The following is a 23257-nucleotide window of genomic DNA, read 5'->3' as shown; positions in this document are numbered from 1 at the left end:
GAAATTCTCACTGCTTCTTCCTGATCTCTTCCAGGCTGTGGGATATCGAGTGTGGGGCGTGTTTGCGAGTTCTGGAAGGCCACGAAGAGCTGGTGAGATGCATCCGCTTTGACAACAAGAGGATAGTCAGCGGGGCGTACGATGGGTGAGGCTAGCTAATGTGTTGGATCCTCCTGTCTTTCTCAGTGTCTCTCATACGAATTTGCTGGATCTTCCTCAGAGAAATTAAATTTCTTGTGTGTCATACCCAGAGGTCCTGGTCAAGGCCAGTGAGTCAGGCTGATTCTACGAAGTACACCCGTTGTTGTATTTTCTTTTTTAAAAAGTCAGTGGGATTTGATGCATGTGGTCCATTTCTTTAGCTACTAAGAATATCAGATAGATTTGATCCGAAACATCTTCTAGCTCAACCATTGCTAAGAACAGTGTTTGCCTTCTGTGGTTGTCTTCTGATCCATTTGCCACTAGGACTAGTGTGCATTAACCCTCCTGTATGTTTCTGTTAGTTATTATTGCCTGCTTTTTTATATTTTATTTTGTCAACAGCGTATTATTTTCTCCCTTGAAGCTGTATGAGCATTACAGAGGAGAAGAGCAAGAACCACATTTCAGGAGCAGAAAGATTTCTGTAGCTTTCCTTGAGCTGCTGTATCAGCTCGGCTGTGCTAACTGCTTTTTTTTTTTTCTGTGAGCACTTCATCTTTTCTTTTTAACAGAGCCGTGGTGTTTCTCTGTTTTTTCACTACTAGAAAAATTAAGGTATGGGATCTGGTGGCTGCTTTGGACCCCCGTGCTCCAGCAGGGACACTCTGCTTACGAACCCTTGTGGTAAGAGCTTTGGGTAGGGGTGCTGGAGAGGGAGCAGGAAAATGTTCTTGCTCAGGGCTGTCTTGAACTTCAGAAATTCAAGTTATTTTAGCACCAGCCTGCAGGATCCAGAAGTCATTTCTAGAGATCTGGTTTCTTGTTTGGAAGTTAAAAACTAAGTCATTTTTGAGACTTGTCTTTGGAATCCATGTGTTAGTGGCTTTACTTTAGTGGGCCTATTCCCATGAGCTGTTGACAGGGAATTTCTTAAAGAAAAGTAAATTTCAAATTTGAGGGGGGAGGGGGGAGAACACAGAAGCAACCTTTGCATTGCATTTCAGTGGCTTGTGTGTGTTTAAGGAGAGAAGGGCTACAGACTGGAACAGACAGTGAGATTGCCTCATCCTTAAACAGCAGCTTCTAATGCTCTCCAGTGATATTTAGTGCAGGTCTGATGATAGCGCGATAAAAATGTCACTGCATGAGTGTTCACAGCATTCACCGTCATGCTTAACAGTGGCTCTGCACTGATCTTAGAATGATGCAGGAAGGTTGTGACAAAAACGCCAGCACAGCCAAGGCCATGGGGTGCTTCCTATAAGCATTCCTCTGACATGTTTGCTGTTTCTGCTCTGACAGACTTATGCCAGGGTTACAGAAAGATTTTGGTCCAGTGCTGAATCCATGTTGAAAAAGAAGTAATGAATTATTGTTTTCTTTTAGCAAATAAATTTTTGGATGATGTCGGAGTTTGGTGGACATCAGACCTGCTGCTGCTCTAGCTGTCCCACACCCTCATCTACCACCCAAACTGCTACAGTTGCTGTAGATTTCACTAAAGTATTTTGCTTCACATTTTGCACAGGCTTTGAGGGTTGACAGGCAGTAGGTCGTTAAGCCACACTAGCTCTTTTCCAATCCTGTATTTGGACCATAAGCTGCAAAGTAAGAGTCAGTGAGAGCCTTGGATGCCTGCAGGTACTGTGTTGAAAAACCTCCTTGGTAGCCGAAGAAAACTACAAATAGTTTCGTGGCTGAAGTCCAGAAAACCCTTTTGTCGTCAGCCACCCAGCTGCAAACTGTGGAATAACTCTGTGCCCATGAACACGTATCCCAGGAGTCCAAGACTTCAGCGTGACATTAGTGGTGTTTCTGCTCCAGCCCGAGACAAATGTGTGCCTAGTAACCTGTAGACTTAATTTCACTGGTGCGATTTCCTCTGCATTTTCCAGCAGTGGACAGCCAAAGTGCCCCAGCTAATTGTATTATAAATCAGAAGCGGTGGGATGGAAACACTGTAGGAATCTCAACACGTGGATACTCATAAATCCCTTTCTGATAGCAATGGAGGAAGCCAGAAGAGGAGGGGCAGAGGAGGCTGTCGTCGTGCTTTTAGGGCTTTTCATGTTTATGGCAACAGGGCGTCCTTATACACGCTTACCCATAGCTGGTTTTTTTTCCCTCTCTTCTTTCGGCCTCCAAAATTAAACCTGGCTGCACAATGAACATCGTGAGTCTCCCGCTGCTCGTGTTCAATTTTCAAACAGTAGGAGGAAAGTGCACAGATAACAAATGCTCGCTGCATGCCAGGTCCCTCCCGTGAGCTGGAGCAGCGGCCACACGAGTGTCACAGAGGCTTTCCAGGCGCAGAATAAGCAAACAGCACAACTCTCCTTCTGAGCTGAAGGGCCCAGCTCCCTGCAGCCTGAGCTCAGGGCGTGCAGCCTGCTTATTGTCACTGCAACCGCGCTGGGGAGGGCTGCGTGGAACTTCTGGGGCAGTCTTAGCCTACAGGAGCTGGGAGGAAAAGGACTTTTCAGAATAGTTTGTAGAAATACCTCTCTCTTGGTGCCTTTGTTAAGGGTCCCTCGGTGGATCTGGTTATTGTTGTGGTACTTTTTTAGCAACTACTGCTTTACTTCACTGATGCAAAACAGGATCTGGAAATACTTTTCTTTTTGGAACTGAATAGAAGCCCTTGAAGTGCTTATAAGGTACACTTATTGGGTCAGAAGATCAGGAAGGTCCCAATGGTTGGGCTTCTATAACAAAATTGTCATAAAAACAGAATCTGATTTTGGAGTGTGTATATTTAATTTGGAGCTTTAGAGGCTCCCTTTAAGGCAGCTGTTCTGTTCTCTCCATGCTTTCAAACCAAGCTGTATTTTCAGAGTCCTGTGCCATAAGACACAGGCTTCCTTTTTAGTAGCTAACAATTCTCTTTTGTGCAAATATTTGAAAAAGCTATAAAATGCTTCTAAGCATTTTTTCCTGACCTTAGGCCACAGGGAACCACAGAGAAATGTATTAGAGAGAGAGGGCTTGTCCCGCCTGCACGGTGTCCTCTTTTTCCTGAGGAGGATGCTGCTCGCTCCTGTGGCAGTAAGCACCAGGAAAAAGTGCCTAGCACAAAAGGGAAAGCCTAGTGGATTTTCTTTTTGATATCCAGGATCTTTCTGCTACCTTCTGTTAATTATAGTCTGAACTGTTGCCAAATCATCATGCCATTTCCACTCAGCCTCTGAGCAAAATGCAGGCTATAAAGAATGCTCTTTCTAGTTCATATTTTTAGAACTACTTAAGAGGGATTATTACTGTGTCACTGGACTTTACAACAGGCTCCTTAGTGTCCTCCAGTATTAAGCTCTCCCCTCTTGAGCAGTAGCAGTGGTGCCAAGCCTTGACTGCAAAATCCTAATCCCCCTGTAACCTACTGCATCTGGGAACACCGTGATTTCAGGAAGGAGCCGAAGAACAAGGAAGGCATTGCTCCCATCAGCCTCACAAGGCTGCCTTGTATGGTGGAGGGAGCTCGGTTTGTTCACAGTGCATTCATGGGGACTGAAGGAGTAACGCGATAAATGTAATGTAAAATTCCTGGCGAGCCAAGAATGCAGATATAGCAAGCTTGTTTCACCAAGGGTGGTTTAGATATGGGGCTGGACGATGTGTCATAAGAGGTTTATTGACTGAGAAATTAATATAATGCTAGAATTTGTGAATTCACATGCCGTGTCTTCCATTTAGGAGCATTCTGGAAGAGTTTTTCGACTTCAGTTTGACGAGTTCCAGATCGTCAGCAGCTCACATGATGACACCATCCTCATCTGGGATTTTCTGAATGACCCAGCTGCCCAAGCAGAATCCACTCGTTCCCCATCCAGAACATACACCTACATCTCAAGATAAATAACAGTACACTGTACCTCACACTCGCACAGGTAAAAATTATCTCAGAGATGACACTGGATGTAATGTGAGCATGCAGCTTGAATACGTAGCTGGGTCTGTCAGTATTTCTCATTTTGATTGGACAGTAACTGCAGTGTCCTGTAAAAGGAAAGGAGTGGTTTCTGTTGCCTTACAAGAAGGCCTTTATCCAAGTATTTGTGACATGTGGTGTCCGTGAGTTCCCCTGAAGAACTCCTCCACTGTCCATCATCATCAATAATTAAATCAGCTATTACTGCTGTCTAGAAGGAAGAAGGGTTTCTGCAGTGAGTAGAGCAGCTGCTGCCTAACAAGAGGTGCAGATGGCCTGACCCTGGGCAGTTTCACCAGGCAGGAGCGTTTTGCCAAGAGGCATCAGCTTTATTCCCTCCTGCTGAAGTGGTGACCATCCTTCTCACTCTGCAGCAAGCTGATTCAAGAGAACTGTTTGGCTAAGGGAGGAGGCACTGAGGCACAAGACCAGGCAAATTAAGTCAAGGTGCATCAATATGCAAAATTATTTACTAACTGGGCCCAGCACTTCTTTTGCTACAGCATGGGTGTAAATTGCTCATGTCTGAGCCTGGCTGGTTGACTTATTGCCTTCTCCCTTTGTCTTGGCCAACATAGTATGGGGAGGAAATTGTGTTTCTTAAGTTTGAGTCAGTTGCAGAGTGGATCTGATGTCTGTAATCAGAGTGGCATGGCATGATTGCCCACTGTGATGGGTACCACTGCTGTTAGTAGCTTGAGAAAAAAGGCAGATGAGCTGGCAGGCTTCTGCAGGGAGTGTTCTCAGTGACATTTTTCCATGAAAGTGCTCTGTTCTGGAGCACATCTTATATCTTGTTTGATGAGTAAATACGCAGTGATGTGTCAGGGCTGTCACATCAGCTGTCTTGATTTTCTCAAGCACTCTGATCAGTAAGACGTTATTTTCAATCATTGAAAGGCTTAGTACAAATGGGGTTTGTTTGGTTTCTTCTCTTTTTTGTTCTCAGGACTCATTTAAGCTGCAGTATTTATATTATCTGCCAATGCCAGGACAAAAGAACTATCCACGTAACCAATACTTGCCGAAGAGAGAAGGCTCTCAGACTTGTTTCTGGAACAAAGTTGGCATGCGGTTGATCTCAGACAGGGTCTACTCAGCGTGGCTGACTGCTAAAGTGCTGCTAAATCAGAAGATGACTTTTATCTTTCGTGAACTAATAACATTTTTAAACCTCTCCATCCATCCCTTTCCTCCCTCATCCCCGTTTTCCTATTCACTCCCCTTCCCTTTACCCTGTTTGGTTTCCCTCCAAACCCAGTCACAGATGTCCTGTGAATATATTTAAGATGTTGCCAGAACGTGTTGCTTTGCTGTTAAGCAGAAGACTTACAGCCACAGTTCACCCTGCTGGGAGAGTCACCTCAGGGTGGGAGGGTGGGTGGGGAGGAGGCTGCTGCTCTCCCACTGAAATCCATCTCCATTGCTAGGCCTTTGTAAAGCATTCAGCTCTGAAGAGCGACAGAAACGCCAGACCTCGCTCCCCACACCACTGCAGCTTTTGGCTGTTCTGACCGTTCTTTTGGAGAGAGGACCCTTGAAATTTGACTGTGATGAGCCAAATCCGTCTCTGTTCTCTCCTGCCTGCTCTGCTAACCCTCTGAAAGCTGGATGTGCATTGTAGTCTCCTTTAACATCTGCTTGGTTGAGGAATGCTATTCAGTGAAAAGTTAAGCTCTCCTCTGCCAAAGTCCCAAGCATGAGGGACTGGGGCTGATGTCCAGTTCCCCCTGTCCCGGTGCAGCGTTGTCTGAGGGCAGTATTTCACTAACAAAGGAATCATTTGTGCAAAGGACAATCTGACCCCCGTTTTTCTCCCTGAAGGCAGTGTGTTGCCCGTGGCTTAGGAACCATTCTCTGCTCTGGCTGAGGTTTGAGGCTGGGGCAAGGAGGCAAGCTGAATATGCCCCTGCCTTTCCACCCAAAGGCACGGTCCCCTGGTGATGGCAGGTGGGCAGTGGTGGCCGTGAGCACAGGCAGTAAGGTTAGCAGTTCTGCAACGTTTCTGGGGCTGGCCTTGCTAAAAAGCCTGAGGTGGGAGGGATAGGATCGCCTTTGTTGTCTAACCTGTGTGCATGCTGCATTGCGGTTCAGGGACACGGGATGATTTGTCCCTTTGCTGGTAGCTGAGCTGGATCTTTGCTCCCTAGCTGAGTCTTTTGCAAATTGCTGTTGTTTAGAAGATAAAAATAGCCCTGGAGGAGAGGGACGTGTGAAACAATTCTGCATGTCTCTGAACTAGACAGAGATCTGATGTGACATACCTCTTTTTACTGAGCTGAAGGGAATTGCAGCAGGCCTGCAACTGGATCAGGAAAGGGTGTATATCAGTCCCTGGCCACATTCCAGGCCATGCCCACGTCTTGAATAACCCTCACTGCTTCAGTGGGGAGGTGCTCCAGTCCTGCAGTAGGAAAACAGGGTCCTTTGTTTCTGGGCTGGAAGGGTTTTAAACAGGCTTTCTAACACCCTTTAAACTTGGAACTTGGCAGATGGGACATTTTATTCAGCTATTCTCATCAGTTTCACTTTGCTAGGGAAGCAGTTGTGTCTAATTGCTTGGGATGTGCTTTTTCTACCAATGAAGTTTTGCAAGGAGCTGGACCAAGAGTCCCCAGCGAGCAGTCCAGAGGGCTTAAATTGTTCTGGTGACAGTCAGGATGGACAACATGGCAGTGGATGTAGGGAGGGAATGGAAAGCAGGTGGTTGAGGAGCACCTGGTGTAGTTCCTGAAATGCATGGGCAGCAGTGCTGAGCACCCAGCTCCTGTATTTTCATTGAGCCTGGAGACTGCCTCAGTTCAAAAGAGCAGCTCAGAGCGTGTGATGACACTCCTGTTCTCTGTTGGAACTGTTGCTGTAAAAAGGATCTCACAGGTTAGCTCTACTCTGCTCAGGTAGCACTGCCAGTATGACCTACCTCTGCAGAGTCCTAAATGTTCTGGATCGTTATAATAAATTCATTTGCAACTAATTTTGATGCTACTTTTGAGTCTAAGAAGGTTGCTGTGGATTTCAGACAGTTATACATATCAGCTACACTGCAGTCCCAGAGCAAAACTGGAAGGGGAGCAGAGAGCATCCAAGTTTACATCCCAGACTTCTCTCAGTTGAAGTTCAGAGTCTAATTCTTAATCCTACTTGCACGCAGTTCCTCTTAGTTCAGTTACTACAAGGTCTGCAGCATGGTTACATATCAGCAGGGGATAAAGGTTGGCTTCAGATCTGGTAGTCACTTTCCTCATCTTGTCTGATTGTCCTCTGCCTTTCACATTTAGGTTACTGTGGAAAACAGTGATCTGTTACTCCAGCCTCTGACAGCTGCAGAACTTCTAATATTTTAGTTGCATCTTTGTGGGTAGCACCTGCAGAAATGTGTTTTATTTTACTGTCTGCAGAAATCTGGGAGAAGCAGAAGGCTGGCTGGCCAGGCGCAGGGAGCGCACCGCTGCAGACTGCCGTGGTTGTCATAGCCCTGCTGCTCCATGCTGCTGTGCTGTAACTTCTAAGTGCTGGGTATTTCAAGTGGTACTGTAGTTCAAACTCTGCTGTCTAGAGCTCTTTAAGGTACAGTTTGGGAGCAACAGCTGAACTCCCATTTTTTGGCAAACATAGGAACGGTGTCTCCCCTTCAAGTAAGGGCTGTGTCTGGGTACTTCATACAGATCTGCAGGAGGCTGAGGATTCTTAACCCATCCCTGAGTTGTACACGTTTTCTGATAGCTAGGAAGGAAACTGAAGTGAACTGATGTAACTTGAACTTGAAGCTGCCACAGGCTGGCACTTGGTGGTGTTCATTTGCACACAGGGAGGAGCGGTCTGGTAAGTACATCTCCCAGAGTCAGAGAAGAGTGGCTTTTTCAAACTTCCCCCCTTAGCATACGTGTGCTTGTGTGTGAGAGGGCAAGAGCACCTGTGAGAGAGGTTTCAGCATGAACTGAATGGGTAATCCCTCAGCCAGGTTGGAGCAATTGCAGAGCTTATGATGAAAAGAGCTAGCACCTGCCTACAGAAAGGAGACAAAAGGGGCTGAAGGTGTCTGTGGGCTTTAGGTGTTGCACATGGCTTTGAAATGAAATACCTCTGCTGCATAGAGATGGTCACTTCTCCCACAAGCAGGGAGCTCGCAGAGCCTTCCCCTTGCGCTGCGGGATCCGAGTGCTGCAGGTGTGGGGCGTCCAAAGCAGGACAGTCCCTCTGGCCACACCGTCTCCTGCTTGTGACTCCTTTGGCGACAGGACACCGTTGTGCTGCAAATATTTCTCATCTTCAGAGGAATTCAGCTTGCTTTAAAATATGCAAATAGAAAATGGCACAAAGGAGTTTGCAGCGAGGGAACTTGTGTGGCTGTCTCCTCCCCAGTAACCTTCAGGGACAGACACGTCCGCTGCCGGAAGGGAAGGATGCGGGTGTCAAGTCGAGAAGCCTGATCATCAGAAACGTTGAAATGCTTTACACTTGTTCCTGAACTGGAAGCTGACTTGGACCACCGTGCTCCATCTACCTGCCACCTGCTCCAGCTCTAAAGGATCCTTTCTTTCTTTTTTTTTTTTTTCTTTTCTTTTTTTTAACAACACTGAAAAAACTGGAGACTACCATGCGCGTTCCCTGCCCCAGGTATGTTCCCTGCCCCTGTCACGCACTCCTTCCTCAGTCTGAGCAGGGCTCCAGGCTTGGCTCTCAGTCCTTCAGCATCCTGGCTCTGACGGGGCAGCACGTCTCTGAGAGCGCCTTCCTTTCACACCTGTAGGTCTGACTTGTGGCTGATGCGGTCGGTGTTTGTGCTGAGGCACGGCACTACCAGCTCTCCTTGGGGAGAGATGCGAGGAGAGGAGCCCCAGCCTTCCTGCTGCAGGCCGGGGGAGGAGAGGAGGAGAGAACCGTGTGGCTGAAGGCTAGGAGGGAAGCGTGGGGGTGAGATGGAGCTCTGCATGAGCGGGGACAGTGCTGCAAAAACAGGGTTCTTAGCTGGTGTACTTGGCTCACGAGGATGAAGGGTTACTGTGAGGACATCAGAAATGCCAGGAGGTCATTAAGCAGTGCCTGCAGGAATGGGTGGGTCCAGCGATGCCCACATTTAAGCTGCACTGGGGGCACGGGGTGAGAGGTCTGAACTGCAGTGACCAAGAGGACTTTGCCAGGTCTCCCAGTGGCATGCATGATGCACTGACGTGCTGAGCCTTGCCCTGCTGCTGTTCCCTAAGGAGCAATAACAGCTTCCCAGAAGGAAGGGGAACGGCAGGAGACCCAGCTGTCCCTGGAGAGGTCTCCATATGAAATCCCTCCTTCATCCTGACAGCACATCCCACTGGGTTGATTGGCATGAGGGCCACGGTCTTTGTCCTCACTTAATACCAGAACAGAAGCGGCAGGTCCCACGGGCACATTCCTTCTGCCCATCCCCAGCAGTGGGCTGGGAGGGGTGGTTGCTGCTGAGGCTGAGATTTGGTTCCCCTCCTTTCCCCCTCACTCCTTTTTTTTTTTTTAATGAGCTGTAGCCTAACTCCTGGCACGTTCCCAGAGCTTCTCTCCCATGGTGAGCCTTGATACACAGCCAGAATAAATCATCCTTTGTCTTGTCAGAAAATTCTCCCCGTGACTTTGTGCTTGTTCCCAAAGACCGCTGGGCTTCCCTGCTTGTCCCGTGGATATCTCACAGGAGTTGTCACCACTGGTTAATCTTCGGTGACGTTAAACTGATACACTGAAAATCAGAGGGATGCTGATGTGCATGGATGTACGAGCCCTTAATGTGTGGTAACTGACTGCTGGATGGGTCCCTTTTGTAGTAGGTGGTCACCCCAAAAACTGTCCTGTGCTGCATCCCTGCTCAGACTGAGGGCTGGGGGGGGGGAAGGACGTGGCTTCTCCAGAGTTTTCGGTTTGTTACTCTGCTATATTTGTTATCTGGATTCTTAAGTAACGAGTGCTTTGAATTTTGTGATTATGTTACGGTGATGTGTAGTTAATGTACTAATGTTCACTTGAGCTAGGGTCATGGTAACAGTGTGGTTTGTTTTTTTTTTTAACTGTTCAGAAAATAACTTAAATACAAATACAAAGGTTAAGCTGTGAACCTCTCCTGTGTTCCTTTTGGGATGAAGGACAGTGTTGGACCATCAGGGCTGTGCCTTGCACTTGGACATGAACGAACCTCCCTGCCCCAGCACCAGCCTGGGGGCTGCTCCCGGGCCTCTGTCTGTGCTCTGGAAGGCAGAAAGAGGGGAAAAAAACCCCACCACCACTTTTTCCTAAAACCACAGCATACTTTTTAATTAACAAACTCCACCGAATGACTGGTGGCCTCTAGCTGGGTTGAATGCGTCTGCCCTGTAAGCCAGAGTGGATGCGACGCACCGAGCCACAACCATCTTGCCTATAAAAGTATAAAGACTGTGCTTTTCTGGGTACACTTGCAAGATCCTGGTAGGAGAAGCACAAATTTGTTTTATAAGCTAATCAGAATCCTGCTGTTCAATAATGAGTGAGTAATTGACATATCGCAGCACCGCCATGCGACACAATGGCTGGGGATGCTGAAATGCTGACAATTCAAACGCGAGCACCCTTGGCCTCAGAATACCTTTCTCTTACAAATGCTCTGCGGATGGCAACCTCAGATCTTCCCGTTTTACTTAACAGCCCCTTTTAACACAAAGACGACTGCGGTTTTAAGATCCCGGCTCCCAGGGTGGGCACAAAACAAACACTTGCCGCGCGCCTGCTGCCGCTCTCCCTGCTGGCTCCATTCTTGGGAACCAGCAGGGGATGGAGATGGCGAACCTCCTGCTTTCTGCTGGGCTGGGAGTCCTGTCACCTCCAATCCCCATCCCTCCTTGTGACAGCATTCCCAGCAGCCGCGTGCTTTGTTTGGAGAGGGTTGGATTTTTAATACGTACATCGTCGATTTATGCTGCTTTATCCTCTGCTGTTCCTATCCTGCTCTATCCCTAGCCAACCCTTCCTCTCCTTCCCATCGATGCCCAAAGACAAGGGTCATCGAATCACAGAGTGATCGAGTTGGAAGGGACCCCAGAGGTGAGAAAATCACAGAATGGTTGGGCTGGAAGGGACCCCAAAGATGGGAGAGTCACAGAATAGTGGGGCTGGAGGGAACCCCAAAGACCATCCAGTTCCAACCCATCAGAGTGAGCTGGAGAACTTCCCAGCAATTCTGCCTTCGCATCCAGGAGCACAGGATCTGAGACAGAAAAGCAATCTTCATTGTAAATTTCTGCAGGAACAGAGTGAGTGCCAGGCAGCTTATCTTAAATAGATTCAGTGCTTAATTACCCTTTCCTTTTAAAAATGTGTGCCTTATTTCCACTTCAAATGAAGAAGGAAAGTAATGTTTGCCATATCTCCAAATTAACAGCGTTTGATCGACCCACGGCTTTAAAATGAAATTTTCTGGTGGTGGTTTCTTTCTTTTTTTTTCTTTCAATTTTATATGCACGCTTCAGCAAGGAGTGTTTGGGGAAGAGGGAAATCAGTCGGTGTCGGCCTGCTGGGCACATTAATGGCGGGAGCCTCGTGGCTGCTGGGGGTGTTTGCTGAGGTGAGGGGCTGCTGTGCCAGGGCTGCTGGGCTTGGAGGAGGAAAACCTGGGCTTGGAAGGGCTCCGTGCAGGTACGTGGCTTTCCTGCAGTGGGAGAGCACCCAGATAAGGAGGTGACTGCGAGCGGTCCTGCAGGGGTGAGAGTGGGAGGGAATGGGATGGATTGGGGTCTGGCTCCTGCTTTCCCCCCAAAGCACATTGAGTCAGGGAGGACCGGGGCTGCCTGTAAGACGCAGTGCTGAGCTGCATCCCAGCACGGAGCAGTGGGGGTTGCTTGCCAGCACTTGTCCCCATCGCACCGTGTGCCACCATCACTGGGTCAGGTCGCAGGAGTGTCTCCAATTAACCCGGCTCCCCAGTGGCCCTTAATTGACACCCCAGGCTTCCTCCTCACCCCCCTCCCTTCCTGCCACGTTGTCCCCACCTGCACATCCACCAAAGCTCTAGCAGCTGCTGGGGACCAGTGACGGTAACCCAGATTTACTCCTAAATCCAGTGACAGCCCCGTGACAGCAGCCTTGTCCTTCTGCTCTGAGGACAGAGCCCTTGAAGTCCCACAGATCTATGTGGGTCGATGTCCCAATGAAGACATGGGGAAACTGAGGCAGAGAGAGATGGAGGGGCTCTCGGAACGTCACTGCAGGACACAGGGAGTCCCGTATGGAGGGACCTGTCCCACGGTGGGGCCAGCCAGCCTGGCCTGTCCCTTTTAAGCTTTTGGAGCTGTTGCCAGCCTGGCTTAGTGGGGTCCCCATCCTTTTGACTGGCTGTTCAGCAAATTAAGAGCTTGCTATTAGGCTGCTAATTAAAGGCACTTCATTAGCAGCAGGGGAGGCAGCTCCTGGCCGCAGCAAAATTGGATTCCTCTGAGCTGCCATGAGCTGCATCTCTACTCTCTGGGGCTGGGGGCTGCACCCTGGGGCTGGGGGCTCTGCCACCCTGGTCCCGACAAGGGCAGATGCCCCCATTCATCAGGACACGTGGGTCACCAGCCCTCCTACCCTCATCACAGCAGATGGGGCATAGCTGCCTCGCAGCCCGATGTGATGGTGGGGGGCTGATGGCGGTGCTGGGAGATGTGGGCATCCCCTTCAACCCTCTGCCTCCAGTCCTGAGGAGCCCCATTGAGGCAGGGAGGGCTCCAGACTCCTCCTCCACCCACTTTGAAGCCTCCAATGAGCCCAGGGGACAATACTCAGACTGCCTTTCCTTCTTTTCCTTTCCCTTCCCTCCTTCCATCTGAAAATGGGAGAGAAGAGCCAGGCACAGGGGCTGCCTTCCTCCCCTCCTCCTCATCCTCAGACCGACGAGAAGGGGACCTCGCGGCCCAGCAGGGACATCAGTGGGGTGAGTGTTGGGTAGGCAGGGGTCTGGGTTGGGGGCTGCCCCATCCCCATTCCCCACATCCCTCATGGTGTGTAAACCCCCCCTCCCCCCAGTTCCCAGCTCAGGATTCCGACTGGGATTAGTGAGGATTTGGTGTGCGTGAGCCGGGAGCTGCTGAGTGCTATGGATCTGACTACTGGGCTCAGAAAGGGGGGCTGGGGGAGAGGAAACTCCCAGGACTGGGATTTGGCTACTGGGGAGCTCTGTGGGGCTGGGGTATGTGCTTGGAACAGGGCTCTGTTGCTCTCCTCTCCCCCAGCGCCTCACCTGCCCCCTGCTCTCCGTCACCCTCCTGGTATCCTTCGGCTCCTCCATGCTCTATGGCTACAACCTGGCCGTGGTGAACTCGCCAGCGGCGGTAAGGGATGGCACAGCCCCACCGGGATCTGCGTCCCTCCGTGGAGGCGGTGGGACCCCAACTCCTGCCCAACAGTGAAGTGCTGGCTCTTCCCTCAGGCTGTTACCCCAGGGCTGGCTGTGATGCTGTTGGCCCCCCGCCTTTCTCCTCTCCAGTCAGTGCCCATCTCTCTGCCCCACAGCACATAAAGGCCTTCTACAACGCCACGTGGTCCCAGCGCTATGGGCACGGGCTGCCCCCTGGGCCCCTCACCCTCCTCTACTCTCTGACCGTCTCCGTCTTCGCCCTAGGCGGGCTGGGGGGCTCTTTGCTGGTGGGGACTCTGGTGGCACGCTATGGCAGGTAAGGGGGTGGCACGGCGCAGATGGGGCCGTAGGGGCTGCCCCACTGCTGTGTGTACCCCATAGGCACGGCACGCTGGGACGCAGCGCTCTGCTCGTCCTCCTGGCCGGTGGCCTCATGGCCTTCAGCCGACAGCTGGCAGCCCCCGAGATGGTGATCATCGGCCGTGCCATCACCGGGCTGCACTCAGGTGGGTGGAGAAGACCCTAACCCTAACCCTGAGAGGGTCTGGGGGTTGTCTGTGTGGCCACCTCGCTGCCTACCGCCTGGCCCTGCTGTCCATGCTGTCAGGTATCTGTCTCAGCGTGGTGCCCCTCTACCTGGGAGAAATCGCTCCCAAGAACCTGCGGGGTTTCCTGGGCCTCCTGCCCAGCATCTTCATCTGCCTGGGGGTGTTCTGCGCGCAGGTGCTGGGGCTGCCTGAGCTGCTGGGCCAGGTGAGCAGGATGGGGTATCACCCAATGGGGTACTGCCCAATGGGATGTCCCCCAGTGGGATGCCCTCCCAAAGGGTTACCCCCCAATGGAATGTCCCCTTTGTGCCCCTACCACAGGCCCTGCACTGCCCTCCCCATGACACATCTCCATCTCTGCTCTCCCCAGGACGGGTACTGGCCCCTGTTCCTAGCAGTGGTGGCTATCCCTGCCTCCCTCCAGCTCCTGCTGCTGCACTGCTTCCCAGAGAGCCCACGGTTCCTGCTGATAGAGAGGAATGATGTCTGTGGGGCAACTGAGGGTGAGGGTTGTCCTAGGGGGGAGCCACCTGTGTGTATGCATCCTACCACACTACCCTGACAGCCCCCATGCCCCGTATAACCCAAATCTTCTCTCACACTCAACTATCCCATAGCATTTCCCCGGTGCCCATCACTGTGGTGTCAGGGCATCTCCTTGACTCCCAGGGATGCACGGCCCAGTGGATCCCCCCATGCCGTGTTTATGAGCACCCATCCACCCTCACCCACAGCGCTGCGCCGGTTCCTGGGGACACCTGATGTGCAGGAGGTGCTGGAGGAGATGAAGGAGGAGCAGCAGTCCCTCTCCTCGGTGCAGACGGTCTCTGTCCGACAGCTGCTGCGGGACGGCTCGGTGCGCTGGCAGACCCTCTCGGTGGCGGTGGTGAATGTGGGCATGCAGCTCTCAGGGATCGATGCCGTGAGTCCTGGTCCTGAAACCTGGTTCTGCTGGGACACAGAGTTCTGTGCCCCCGCTCACATTGAGTCCCCTCCTTGGCAGATCTGGTTTTACACCAACACCATCTTCCAAAACGCGGGGATCCCCAAATCCCAGATCCCGTATACCACTGTGGGCACCGGCGCCATTGAAGTTGTTGCGGGGCTGATTGGGGTGAGTGATGGATGGACAGACAGACCTCAGCACCCAGCGCCATTGAGCCTGGGTCAGATAGACCCCATATACCATCTGTGCCACTCTCTGCAGGGGGGTGGCAGGAAAACGGGGTGGAAGAATGGGGTGAGAAGGCTCAATTTTAGGACATATATCTGAATGAGGACATAGAGGTGCCACCAGGAGCACTTCATGCCTGCAGCTGGACCTGGACCCACAGTGTACCCTCATCACCACCGTGGGATCCCCATTGTCCCCTTGCTTTCTGCTCTCCCCTGGCAGTGCTTCACCATTGAGAAGCTGGGCCGGCGGCCCCTCATCATCACTGGGTTCTGTGCCATGGGCACTTGCCTGGCAGGCATCACCGGCTGCCTGCTGCTTCAGGTAGGGCTGGGACATTGCCATCCCACGGGCCTTGGGTGCCTTAATGAGATTCCAACCCCGGGCAACCCTTAATGAGGGCTGGGTGGTGAAGGGATGAATCACAGACGCATAGAAGCATTAAGGTTGGAAAAGATCACTGAGATCACCAAGTCCAACCCTCCAGTGGATGGGATGGGTGCTCCCTGAGCTGGCTCTGCTTTGCCCCGGACCACCCATCTCTCTTCTGTACTGGTGTCCCACCATCCCGTGTCCCACCACAGACTGCCCTGCCCTGGATGCGTTATGTCGCCGTCGCCTGCGTGGTGGGCATCATCGCTGGGTTCTGCATGGGGCCAGGTGGGCCTGGGGGCTGTGGGGCCGGGGGTGGTGACAGGGGGCAGCACAGAGCTGGGTGCTCCAGACCTCAGGCACAGAACCTGCCCTGCTTTACCCAGTTGATGTATTAGCAGAGCCGTTAGCAGATCTATAATTCATCCTCAGCCCAGACTTTATTCACTGTAATTACATCTTTAATTAGGATTTTAATGGCTCATTGTTCACAAACAATGATGAATAGGACTTTTATAACAAAAATATACATATTTCTATTCTGGGCGAGCTGTGAGTAAGAGTCCATCGGGGCTGCACTCCTCCTGGAGTTATTATCACTTTTGCTTGCTTGTTCATTTCCTTCCTTGGAGCACCTCTCACGAGGATGACTTGAGCATCCCCAGCACTGGGACCCCGGGCACAGCACCAGGACTGAAGCTTCCCGGTCCAGTACCCATCCCGTTGTCCCAAAGGGCCGTGGCATCCTGGTCCCCTGCCACTGACCCAACCATCCCTCCGCAGCTGGCGTCCCCTTCCTGATGACAGCCGAGCTCTTCACGCAGTCCCACCGCTCGGCTGCCTATGTCCTGGGGGGTTCTCTCAATTGGCTCTGCAATTTCACCATCGGCTTCATCTTCCCGTTCCTGCAGGTAATGGCCTCGGGTTGGGCTCTGGGATGGCCATGACCCCTCTGCTCCCCCAGGAGCCGAGACCAGCCGCCCCAACCCTTCCCTCTCCTTGTCCCCAGATGTCAACCGGTGCCTTTTCCTACTTGGTTTTCTGTGGGGTCTGCCTGCTGGTGGCCCTCTATGTCTACCTCATCATCCCCGAGACCAAGAACAAGACCTTCGTGGAGATCAGCCGTGTCTTTGCTGCCCGCCAACCCCTCGCCCCACCGTGCCACGCGGGGCTGCTGAGGCTCCGTGGATACGGGGCCACGGAGAGCAGCCTGGAGGGCTCAGAGCACAGCCTGCCCTGAGCCCCAGCGAGTGCTGAGAGGGGAGCAGGGACAATGGGGGGTGTTGCTGGACGTCTTGCCAACCCGCAGCCCGACGATGCGCATGGGAACAGCGACTGGTCCGTATGGATCCCTACTGCCTGGTCCAACACCGTGGAAGCAGAGATCACGGCCCCATAGCATCCTCCACGTCCCCCTCCCGACTCGGCTGCTCTCGGCAGCAGAACAGAGCGGTAAATATGTGCAGCATTACATATGTATAATGGAGTGTAAATAACCCCAAAAAGTGCATTGTAAATAGACTCCAAGTTTATCCTTTATTAATGAGGCACTGAGTGCCCTGCTGTTTTAGAGCAGCGAGACTTTCATAATATCAAAACCTAAATTACACTTGTGTCTCTCATTCCCAGCAAACGACAGCATCATTTCAGGCCTCTTTGCCACTGGTATTTATTTATTCTGGTATTTATTTCTCTCTCCTACCCGGCGTGCTGGGCAGCCTGGGAGATGCCCCGTGCCCTCCCCGTGGCAAGCAGTGACCCCTCGACCCCTGCGTGCCGGTGTGACCCACGAGCCCTGCTGTCATGTTGTAGAATCATTATGGTTGGAAGAGACCTCTAACATCATTGAGTCCAAACAACCTCCTACCACCAAAATTGTCCAGTGAACTGGGGCCGAGGCACAGGTTGCCCAGAGAGGGGAGGGGTGGGGACATTCACTTCCATGGAGACACCCAAGGTCGGGCTGGATGGGCTCTGAGCACCTGACGAAGCTGTAGGTGCCCCTGTTCAATGCAGGAGAATGGGACCAGGTGGCATTTAAGAGTTCCTTCAACTCAAACAATTTTGTAGTTCTAAATAATCCCTCATGGGGTTGGGAGAAGTACAGGGCTCCAGCACTGCCCAAACCCACCAAAAGGATTCAGCCATACTCAGAGGGCACTGAGGATGAGGGGATGACACAGCGACGGTGAGGGGAAGGCTTTGAAAAAATCAGAGGTGTTGCAGAGAAGTGACTTCGGTACCGTGAGGGTACTCACGGCCTTGCTAGGATCTGTGGAAGCAAAGACAGAGGTGATCTGCCCCGGGTGCCTTTCTACGGTGTGCCCAGTGCTGAGGGAGGGAGCATTGGGTGGAGAGGAGCGGAGATTTCTGTCACTCCAAACCACAGCGCGTTTCCTGGGATCCCACGCTCCCCAACCCAACCTCTCCAAAACGCGTCTTTGAAGGATGAGCTATTCAGAAAATAGCTATACGTGCACAAGCGTGCTTCCCTATAGAAAGAGAAGGAAGGATCCCGTATGGCGGAGCGGGTCGGTGCCGGGGCGGTCGGGGCGTGAGGTGCGCGCCAGCAGATGGCACTGCCGGGATTTATGGCTGCAGCAAGCTGCCTCTCGGAGAGCGCTCATGTAGGAGATGTCCTATTATATGGGCAGTTGACTTTAATAGTCATTGTGTGCTTAAAGCACAGCAAAACAACAGTGGGAAAAAGAAAAAGAAAAAAAAAAAAAAAAAAAAGGAAGGAAAAAAAGAAAAGAAATCCCCACTCCACTCGGATGGCCCTTCCCCCCCCCCCCCCAGCCCTGCTAGTCTATTTGTACAGTAAATTAAAAATATGAATCACTTCTCTCTACTGCCTCCCCAAACACTCATCCTGTCAGGCGCTGTGTTGTCTTCATTTGTATTACCTTAATTTAATGTTAATTATGTTCTTCATTTACAAAGAACACGCGTCCGCACTCCCCGCCGGGGGATTTTCCACGCTGCGCTCTGTGCAGAGCGGGAGATTCTGCAGAGTGCAGGGATGGGGCGGCAGGGGTGCTCCGTGCCCCCCCACTGCTGCTATTGCCTCTCGATTTATGGGAGCGCATCGCTGCCACCGCACGGCAAGCCGTGTCCCACTCCTCCCATCCCCCCACCCCCAACAAATCCTTCCTGAAAGGCGGTCGGCCCGCGGAGGGCAGCGATTCATGGTGGGAGCGCATTGGGGATGCGGCGTTGTGTGCCTCAGTTTCCCCATCGGCTTTTGGGCAAAACCCCAAACTCCCAACCTGGGAGAGGGTGGGATGTCCTGGGATGTGCAGGGCAGAGCCGGGGAGGCAGTGGGCAGAATTGGCTGGGAGCACCCGCCGAAAGCCCCCAGATGCCCTGCAGAGGTATTAGAAATACAGGCATTAAATTAAAAATCCTTATTTTTCTTTATTACCCAAAGAGTAGAAAAGAACTGAAAATGACAGCCCCCCCATGAAGACCCATGATCCCAAGCACCTTTCTCCCTCTCCCCACCCCCAGTTTCCATGGAAACAGCCAAATATTGGGGGGCGAAGCCCTGAGCGCCCCCAACCACAAATTATCATCATCAGCAGGCCGAGGTCAGGTCCCTGGTGGGAGGACTGGGGGTTTCCCCTCCCTCCACCACCCCATGGGGCTGAGGCTGCTCACTTCATCCCACCGACGCCTCCAATGAGCCCTGGCACAAACCCTTGGGGTGGGACATGGGGGGGAACCATCCCACTTAACTCCTCCCCTCTTACCGAAGACCTTTTGCTGCCCCAGATGCGATCCAGGAGATGCTGCATCCTCCAGCAGAAAGCCACGGCTGTGTCCCATGCACTGACTCGCTCGTGCCAACATTTTAATGAATGACAATGGCTCTTTTTTTTTTTTTTTTCCTTTTTTTTTTTCTTCTATTTTTCTTTTTTTTAGCTTTTTTTTTTAGTTTTTTTTTTTTCCTTTCCCTCTCTCTCCCCCATAAGCTCCTTAATGCGTGCGCTCAGCCCGGCCGATCCCCACAGCCACGGAAATATTAGGTTGACGGATGTGGTCTGTCGCCAGCGCTCCCTGCGCGGGTCCGCCTGTCAGCCCGCCGATGATGACATTAACACGGGAAGAAAGTGATGACAAATGCCCGTTATCAGGGAACGAGGCCTGTGACAAATCGCACGGCGCCTCGCGAGCAGCCCCATTACGCTGTAATAAAAAAAGATGGATGGCTCCGCGCACCGGGGCCCCGCGCTAATGCGATTTCGCCCGGTCTCTCCGGGTTCTAATTAAGGCAGAAAACGGAGAATGAGCAAGAGGGCCCCCCCGGACCCAAATCCCCCAGTGGCTGTGGGTGCTGGCCGTCGGAGTGTCCCGGTGGCGTCTCCTTGGAGCGTCCCCATAACGTCCTCTTGAGATGTCTCAATGGTGTCTCCTTGGAGCATCCCCTTGGGGTGTCCCCTTGACGGATCCTTGGGGTGTCCCAATGGTGATCCCATAGGAACCCTTGGGGTGTCCCAGTGGTGCCTCCTTTGGGTGTTTCAATGGCGATCTCTTGGCGTGTCCCAATGGTACACCCTTAGGAGCAGGGTGGGGGTCCTGCTGCATCCCCTATGAGCTGCTGCAGCTTTGCAGAGCATGGGAAATGGGCAGTAGAAAAATGCTGTCTGTTGAAAAGCATGACAAGTGCCCATCCGGAATGGCAGAGACCACAGCAGCAGAAGCCCGGAGGCACCACAAAGACCACTGCAGTACCTGGCACAGCAGCAAGAGTGAGACCTTCCTGCTGTGGGCATTGCTTCCTGGGAGCAGCAAGTGCCTTCGACCACCCAAGCTCCAGGGGCTGTACTGTCCCAGCGTGGCACCCATGGCCGCGAATTGGCTCCTGCTGCTGGGAATGGCAAGGGTAGAGGGAGGGAGCTGGGAGGGAGGCAGGCGGGGCCGGGGGTTGCAGCTGGGATCGGTGTCCCCAGAGCTCAGACCCACGGCCTGGCCTGCCAAATGGGAAGGCAAACTGTGCTGACTGCAGGAACAATTGGTGAGTTCTGCACCCCGGGGCTCAGCAGGAGGCAGAGGGAGCAGAGCAGGGGGACAATTTCAGGTTCTGCCGTACCTGCACCAGGTCCTCCCGCTCCCTGATGGCTCACTGCTCTGCTGCTGATGGTCACAGAGCCACCAAATCCCCTTGCTGGGATGAGCGTCCTTCCAGGCTCAGTGCTGCCGGCTCAGGACCTCGCTGCGAGTAAACCTGGAGGAGGTGACAGGGATTGGTGCAGGAGCCGGGCTGCGGGCACGGGCTGAGCCCGCCCCTGGCTTGGGGTCACTGCGCCATCTCAACCCACCTCCTACCCCGGCATCCCATCCCCACGACAAGGAGCTGCACGGAGCCGGGCCGCCTCCACCTCGGGCATCCCCGCGCTGCCCTTACCCGGTCCTCCAGCTCCCTCTGCTGCCTGTCCCCTCACCTCTCCCTGATTTCCGCCTCCTTTCCCGACGAGGTTCCTCATCATCTCCCCCTCCCACCCCACCTGCGCAGCTCTGGACCGTGGCTGGGGCCGCTTGTGGGGGCAGGACGAGGCTACGAGCTCAGCCCTACAGCACCAGCCGGCAGGGAGCCCGGCCCCAAAGCCGGCTGCTCTCAAACCGCTCCTTCCCGCGTTTGGGATTGATTTTTTCCCTCTCTGAGCCCAGCGTCAGCAGCCCAGGAGCTGCCGGGCTGTTTCTTTTTTCGATTTGACACGAGCAGGTAAATTATCGGCAAGTAACACGTCTCCCATCCGAGGAGACTGGAAAGCCTGCCTCCCCTTTCCCGTGGTGACGGGAGCTGAGTTATGGCTCTGCTGGAGAGAAACGCCTCTGTAAACGCGGCTGTTTGTGCCGCCGTGTGGCCCAAGCAGAGCTCACTGATGACGGGGCAGCAGGAGAGCCGGCCCTACAGCCCTGGGTTGGGGGGCTGCGTGGTCTCAGACCTCTTGGCACTGCGGGGTGAAGATTCTCATGCCTGGATAGTGCAAGCAATCCATGGCACAAATATTTGGTGCCAAATCAGGCTGTTCGGGGGGGCATCTCTCTGTGTCTTTGCGCTCCCTGGAAACCGGGATGCTGGTTTGGCAATGCATGGAGCAAACAGCCCCAAGAAATGCAAGGAGGGGGGAAACTGAGGCACAGAGCGGCAGAGCAGCAAATGGAGACCTCCTGGGTTTGATCCGGGGCCTCAGGACCAGGCCTTCTGAAAGGGCTTGGGACCGTCCCCTGCCGGCCTCAAGCACTGGCTGTGGCACAGCACAGGGGTGAGGCGTCTCTGAGCAATAGAATTGCTTTGGGTTTGTTTTCCCCCAAAAATGAGTGAGGGGAGGGCTGGCTGGGTGGTGGCTGAGCTCAGCCCGGGGCTCTGCATCTCCCACCTACAAGCATCCCAGCAGGTCGCACATAGAGCGTGCATCTCACTGCTATGGGGACACAGCAGACATAGGGGCTGTGTAGGACCCCCAGGAGCCGCCCCTATGGGCAGGGGTGCACCGGGCACACGGCTGCTGCCCTGGGACACCTCACAGGGTCCCCCATCCCTCCCCCAGCTGCACCCCAGCAGCCATTCCCTCTCGCTCCACGCCGCACCGACGTCGCCCGGCCATCAATAGCGCTCGGTTAATTAATTTGATGGGAACAGCAGGGACCGCACTTTGCATTTAGTGAACTTCTGAGAACTTCCAACCTCATCTTCATAATTGGCCTCATAAATTTGAGGAAAGAGAGAAATCAGCAAAGCCGGAGGAGCGAGGGAGGGCGGGAGAGGCCCAGCACGCGGGCGGGCAGGCGCGCGAGCAGCGACTCTATTTGGTGTCCTTATTTAATTTTATTGCACAGATCCATCTTCGCCCGCCCCCTCCCTGCCTGGCCCTCTCTCTCCCGCTCTCCCTGCTGGGTTCACCTAATCATGATAAATTCATATTCATTTCCCTGCCTGCCCCGGCGGGGGGAGCAGCTCCGCTACGTTCTCCCGGCCGTGCTGCCATTAGCAAATATTTGCTCATGGTACAAAGTGCCACCGTTTGGAGCCCAAAGGGCCCCTCTGCACCCCTCTGCCCCCTGTCGGACAGGCACAGGGGGTGAGGCATCCCCCCCATGGGGTAGGGAGCAGGGTGGGAAGAGCTGCCTTGATGTGACTCAGCATGGCTTTTTCTTCCTTTTACTTTTGGGGGCAGAGAGAGCTGCTGGGTGGGACAGGAATTGCCTGACAGTGTGCCCACACTGGGGGCACACAGGGCAGAAGTGGGAGCTAGGGGCTCTGCAGCAGGAACTCAATGCCTGTCCCCACTCAGTCTCTTCAAGTGCTGCTGTGTTCGGGTTTCTTTTTAATTTTCAGGATGATCGGACTCACAGCCAGGGAGGACAGGAAGGGGGAAAGCACTGAAGGCCCTTCCTGGGGTGCAGGAACCAATCAACACCCCATGGGAGATGCTTAAAGCAATCTTAAAGCTCACCCTGTCTGCAGCCATCCTGGGAGCTCAGCACCCACAGGCATACACCCCATCCCAGGCACCCCAGGAGCTCCGTTGGGGCCCTGAGCTCTGAACCTTCTTCTGCGTGACATTAGAAGAGACAGAAGCTGTGCTGGGGACACGTAGTGGCCAGCTCCTGCTCTGCTGCACAGGCAGAGGAGTGGTCCCAGGGCCACACCTGGCTCTGGGGAATGCCAGAGTGGAGGTAATCCCTACCTTGAGGTCTGCAAGTGACTCAGAAGATGCAGAACGGGTGCTCTGTCCCCTCCGTGCAGGGCAGGAGGCTCT

The 23257-nt window shown here is 53.1% G+C and overlaps 2 protein-coding genes across 6 annotated transcripts in view; both read left to right on the top strand.

Annotated features, from left to right (window-relative positions):
* BTRC (beta-transducin repeat containing E3 ubiquitin protein ligase) overlaps positions 1-3996 on the top strand; it is a gene marked incomplete at both ends in the record, with an annotated part of 106014 nt that extends 102018 nt beyond the window's left edge. For all 5 annotated transcript variants that reach the window (XM_079535203.1, XM_079535202.1, XM_079535201.1 and 2 more), the window contains 3 exons: positions 35-145; positions 750-828; positions 3835-3996. In XM_079535203.1, coding sequence (XP_079391329.1) covers positions 35-145; positions 750-828; positions 3835-3996 — 352 coding nt within the window. The remainder of the gene's footprint in view (positions 1-34; positions 146-749; positions 829-3834) is intronic.
* A 7473-nt stretch (positions 3997-11469) lies between these two features.
* On the top strand, positions 11470-16890 carry LOC306946270 (solute carrier family 2, facilitated glucose transporter member 5-like; the record flags this gene model as incomplete). Its single annotated transcript, XM_079535255.1, is given in 16 exon segments — positions 11470-11503; positions 11506-11646; positions 11649-11698; positions 13273-13371; positions 13553-13713; positions 13779-13903; positions 14005-14150; positions 14316-14448; positions 14680-14867; positions 14949-15059; positions 15342-15443; positions 15704-15779; positions 16275-16402; positions 16501-16679; positions 16801-16856; positions 16859-16890. Coding segments are annotated over 16 exon segments (1761 nt in total).
* Positions 16891-23257: the final 6367 nt, after the last annotated feature.

This window comes from Tetrao urogallus (assembly GCF_951394365.1).
Source record: "Tetrao urogallus genome assembly, chromosome: 5".
Lineage (NCBI taxonomy): Eukaryota > Metazoa > Chordata > Aves > Galliformes > Phasianidae > Tetrao > Tetrao urogallus.
Note: the sequence above shows the minus strand (reverse complement) of the source record. Positions and strands in the feature narration are given on the sequence as shown.